Here is a 4990-nt window from a genome sequence, read left to right as displayed (position 1 = left end):
GTATAACCTATATCTATACCCTCCTCTCTCTAGTATATAACCTACATATATACCCTCCTCTCTCTAGTGTATAACGTACATATATACCCTCCTCTCTCTAGTGTATAACCTACATATATACCCTCCTCTCTCTAGTGTATAACCTACATATATACCCTCCTCTCTCTAGTATATAACCTACATATATACCCTCCTCTCTCTAGTATATAACCTATATATATACCCTCCTCTCTCTAGTGTATAACCTATATCTATACCCTATCCCTCCCTCTCTCTAGTATATAACCTACATATATACCCTCCTCTCTCTAGTATATAACCTACATATACACCCTCCTCTCTCTAGTATATAACCTATATATATACCCTCCTCTCTCTAGTGTATAACCTATATCTATACCCTCCTCTCTCTAGTGTATAACCTACATATATACCCTCCTCTCTCTAGTATATAACCTATATATATACCCTCCTCTCTCTAGTGTATAACCTATATATATACCCTCCTCTCTCTAGTGTATAACCTATATCTATACCCTCCTCTCTCTAGTGTATAACCTATATCTATACCCTCCTCTCTCTAGTGTATAACCTATATCTATACCCTCCTCTCTCTAGTGTATAACCTACATATATACCCTCCTCTCTCTAGTATATAACCTACATATATACCCTCCTCTCTCTAGTGTATAACCTACATCTATAACCTCCTCTCTCTAGTATATAACCTACATATATACCCTCCTCTCTCTAGTATATAACCTACATATATACCCTCCTCTCTCTAGTGTATAACCTACATCTATACCCTCCTCTCTCTAGTGTATAACCTATATCTATACCCTCCTCTCTCTAGTGTATAACCTATATCTATACCCTCCTCTCTCTAGTGTATAACCTATATCTATACCCTCCTCTCTCTAGTGTATAACCTACATATATACCCTCCTCTCTCTAGTGTATAACCTATATCTATACCCTCCTCTCTCTAGTGTATAACCTATATCTATACCCTCCTCTCTCTAGTGTATAACCTATATCTATACCCTCCTCTCTCTAGTATATAACCTACATATATACCCTCCTCTCTCTAGTATATAACCTACATCTATACCCTCATCTCCCTCTCTCTAGTATATAACCTACATCTATACCCTCCTCTCTCTATTATATAACCTACATATATACCCTCCTCTCTCTAGTATATAACCTACATCTATACCCTCATCTCCCTCTCTCTAGTATATAACCTACATCTATATACCCTCCTCTCTCTAGTATATAACCTACATCTATACCCTCCTCTCTCTAGTATATAACCTACATCTATATACCCTCCTCTCTCTAGTATATAACCTACATCTATACCCTCCCTCCCTCTCTCTAGTGTATAACCTACATCTATATCATCTCTCCCTCTCTCTAGTGTATAATCTATATCTATACCCTCCTCTCTCTAGTATATAACCTACATCTATACCCTCCTCTCTAGTATATAACCTATATATATACCCTCCTCTCTCTAGTGTATAACCTATATCTATACCCTCCTCTCTCTAGTGTATAACCTATATCTATACCCTCCTCTCTCTAGTGTATAACCTACATCTATACCCTCCTCTCTCTAGTATATAACCTACATATATACCCTCCTCTCTCTAGTGTATAACCTATATCTATACCCTCCTCTCTCTAGTGTATAACCTACATATATACCCTCCTCTCTCTAGTGTATAACCTACATCTATACCCTCCTCTCTCTAGTATATAACCTACATATATACCCTCCTCTCTCTAGTGTATAACCTATATCTATACCCTCCTCTCTCTAGTGTATAACCTACATATATACCCTCCTCTCTCTAGTATATAACCTACATCTATATACCCTCCTCTCTCTAGTATATAACCTACATATATACCCTCCTCTCTCTAGTATATAACCTACATCTATACCCTCCTCTCTCTAGTATATAACCTACATATATACCCTCCTACCTCTAGTGTATAACCTATATCTATACCCTCCTCTCTCTAGTGTATAACTATATCTATATCATCCCCTCTCTAGTATATAACCTACATCTATCTCTCCTCTCTAGTATATAACCTATATCTATACCCTCCTCTCTCTAGTGTATAACCTATATCTATATCATCCCCTCTCTAGTATATAACCTACATCTATGCCCTCCTCTCTCTAGTGTTTAACCTACATATATACCCTCCTCTCTCTAGTGTTTAACCTACATCTATACCCTCCTCTCTCTAGTATATAACCTACATCTATACCCTCCTCTCCCTCTCTAGTATATAACCTACATCTATACCCTCCCTCCCTCTCTAGTGTATAACCTACATCTATACCCTCCTCTCCCTCTCTAGTGTATAACCTACATCTATACCCTCCTCTCCCTCTCTAGTGTATAACCTATATCTATGCCCTCCTCTCTCTAGTATATAACCTACATCTATACCCTCCTCTCCCTCTCTCTAGTGTATAACCTACATCTATGCCCTCCTCTCTCTAGTGTATAACCTACATCTATACCCTCATCTCCCTCTCTAGTATATAACCTACATCTATACCCTCCTCTCTCTAGTATATAACCTACATATATACCCTCCTCTCTCTAGTGTATAACCTATATCTATACCCTCCTCTCTCTAGTGTATAACCTATATCTATATCATCCCCTCTGTAGTATATAACCTACATCTATACCCTCCTCTCCCTCTCTAGTATATAACCTATATCTATACCCTCCTCTCTCTAGTGTATAACCTATATCTATATCATCCCCTCTCTAGTATATAACCTACATCTATGCCCTCCTCTCTCTAGTGTTTAACCTACATATATACCCTCCTCTCTCTAGTGTTTAACCTACATCTATACCCTCCTCTCTCTAGTATATAACCTACATCTATACCCTCCTCTCCCTCTCTAGTATATAACCTACATCTATACCCTCCTCTCCCTCTCTAGTGTATAACCTACATCTATACCCTCCTCTCCCTCTATAGTGTATAACCTATATCTATGGCCTCCTCTCTCTAGTATATAACCTACATCTATACCCTCCTCTCCCTCTCTCTAGTGTATAACCTACATCTATGCCCTCCTCTCTCTAGTGTATAACCTACATCTATACCCTCATCTCCCTCTCTAGTATATAACCTACATCTATACCCTCCTCTCTCTAGTGTATAACCTATATATATACCCTCCTCTCTCTAGTGTATAACCTATATCTATACCCTCCTCTCTCTAGTGTATAACCTACATATATACCCTCCTCTCTCTAGTGTATAACCTACATCTATACCCTCCTCTCTCTAGTGTATAACCTATATCTATACCCTCCTCTCTCTAGTGTATAACCTATATCTATACCCTCCTCTCTCTAGTGTATAACCTATATCTATACCCTCCTCTCTCTAGTGTATAACCTACATCTCTAGTATATACCCATCTATACCCTCCTCTCTCTAGTATATAACCTACATCTATACCCTCCTCTCTCTAGTATATAACCTACATCTATACCCTCCTCTCTCTAGTATATAACCTACATCTATACCCTCCTCTCTCTAGTGTATAACCTACATCTATACCCTCCTCTCTCTAGTATATAACCTATATCTATACCCTCCTCTCTCTAGTGTATAACCTACATCTATATACCCTCCTCTCTCTAGTATATAACCTACATCTATACCCTCCTCTCTCTAGTGTATAACCTATATCTATACCCTCCTCTCTCTAGTGTATAACCTACATATATACCCTCCCTCTCTAGTATATAACCTACATATATACCCTCCTCTCTCTAGTGTATAAACATCTATAACCTCCTCTCTCTAGTATATAACCTACATATATACCCTCCTCTCTCTAGTATATAACCTACATATATACCCTCCTCTCTCTAGTGTATAACCTACATCTATACCCTCCTCTCTCTAGTGTATAACCTATATCTATACCCTCCTCTCTCTAGTGTATAACCTATATCTATACCCTCCTCTCTCTAGTGTATAACCTATATCTATACCCTCCTCTCTCTAGTGTATAACCTACATATATACCCTCCTCTCTCTAGTGTATAACCTATATCTATACCCTCCTCTCTCTAGTGTATAACCTATATCTATACCCTCCTCTCTCTAGTGTATAACCTATATATATACCCTCCCCTCTCTAGTATATAACCTACATCTATACCCTCCTCTCTCTAGTGTATAACCTATATATATACCCTCCTCTCTCTAGTATATAACCTACATCTATACCCTCCCCTCTCTAGTGTATAACCTATATATATACCCTCCTCTCTCTAGTGTATAACCTATATATATACCCTCCCCTCTCTAGTGTATAACCTATATATATACCCTCCTCTCTCTAGTATATAACCTACATCTATACCCTCCCCTCTCTAGTGTATAACCTATATATATACCCTCCTCTCTCTAGTGTATAACCTACATATATACCCTCCTCTCTCTAGTGTATAACCTACATCTATACCCTCCTCTCTCTAGTGTATAACCTACATCTATATACCCTCCCCTCTCTAGTATATAACCTACATCTATATCATCCCCTCTCTAGTGTATAACCTATATCTATACCCTCCTCTCTCTAGTATATAACCTACATATATACCCTCCTCTCTCTAGTGTATAACCTACATATATACCCTCCTCTCTCTAGTGTATAACCTACATATATACCCTCCTCTCTCTAGTGTATAACCTACATATATACCCTCCTCTCTCTAGTATATAACCTACATATATACCCTCCTCTCTCTAGTATATAACCTATATATATACCCTCCTCTCTCTAGTGTATAACCTATATCTATACCCTCCTCTCCCTCTCTCTAGTATATAACCTACATATATACCCTCCTCTCTCTAGTATATAACCTACATATACACCCTCCTCTCTCTAGTATATAACCTATATATATACCCTCCT

General features: G+C 38.2%; 1 protein-coding gene across 1 annotated transcript in view; it reads right to left on the bottom strand.

The window, feature by feature from the left end:
- The window catches only part of LOC124018706 (protein sidekick-1-like), a 53911-nt gene extending 50435 nt beyond the window's left edge, over nucleotides 1–3476 (bottom strand). Inside the window, exon 1 of the mRNA XM_046334059.1 lies at nucleotides 3473–3476. Coding sequence (XP_046190015.1) covers nucleotides 3473–3476 — 4 coding nt within the window. The remainder of the gene's footprint in view (nucleotides 1–3472) is intronic.
- Between the last annotated feature and the right edge of the window lie 1514 nt (nucleotides 3477–4990).

The sequence above is a fragment of the Oncorhynchus gorbuscha genome, unplaced genomic scaffold (genome assembly GCF_021184085.1).
Source record: "Oncorhynchus gorbuscha isolate QuinsamMale2020 ecotype Even-year unplaced genomic scaffold, OgorEven_v1.0 Un_scaffold_564, whole genome shotgun sequence".
In the NCBI taxonomy this organism is placed as follows: Eukaryota; Metazoa; Chordata; class Actinopteri; order Salmoniformes; family Salmonidae; genus Oncorhynchus; species Oncorhynchus gorbuscha.
Note: the sequence above shows the minus strand (reverse complement) of the source record. Positions and strands in the feature narration are given on the sequence as shown.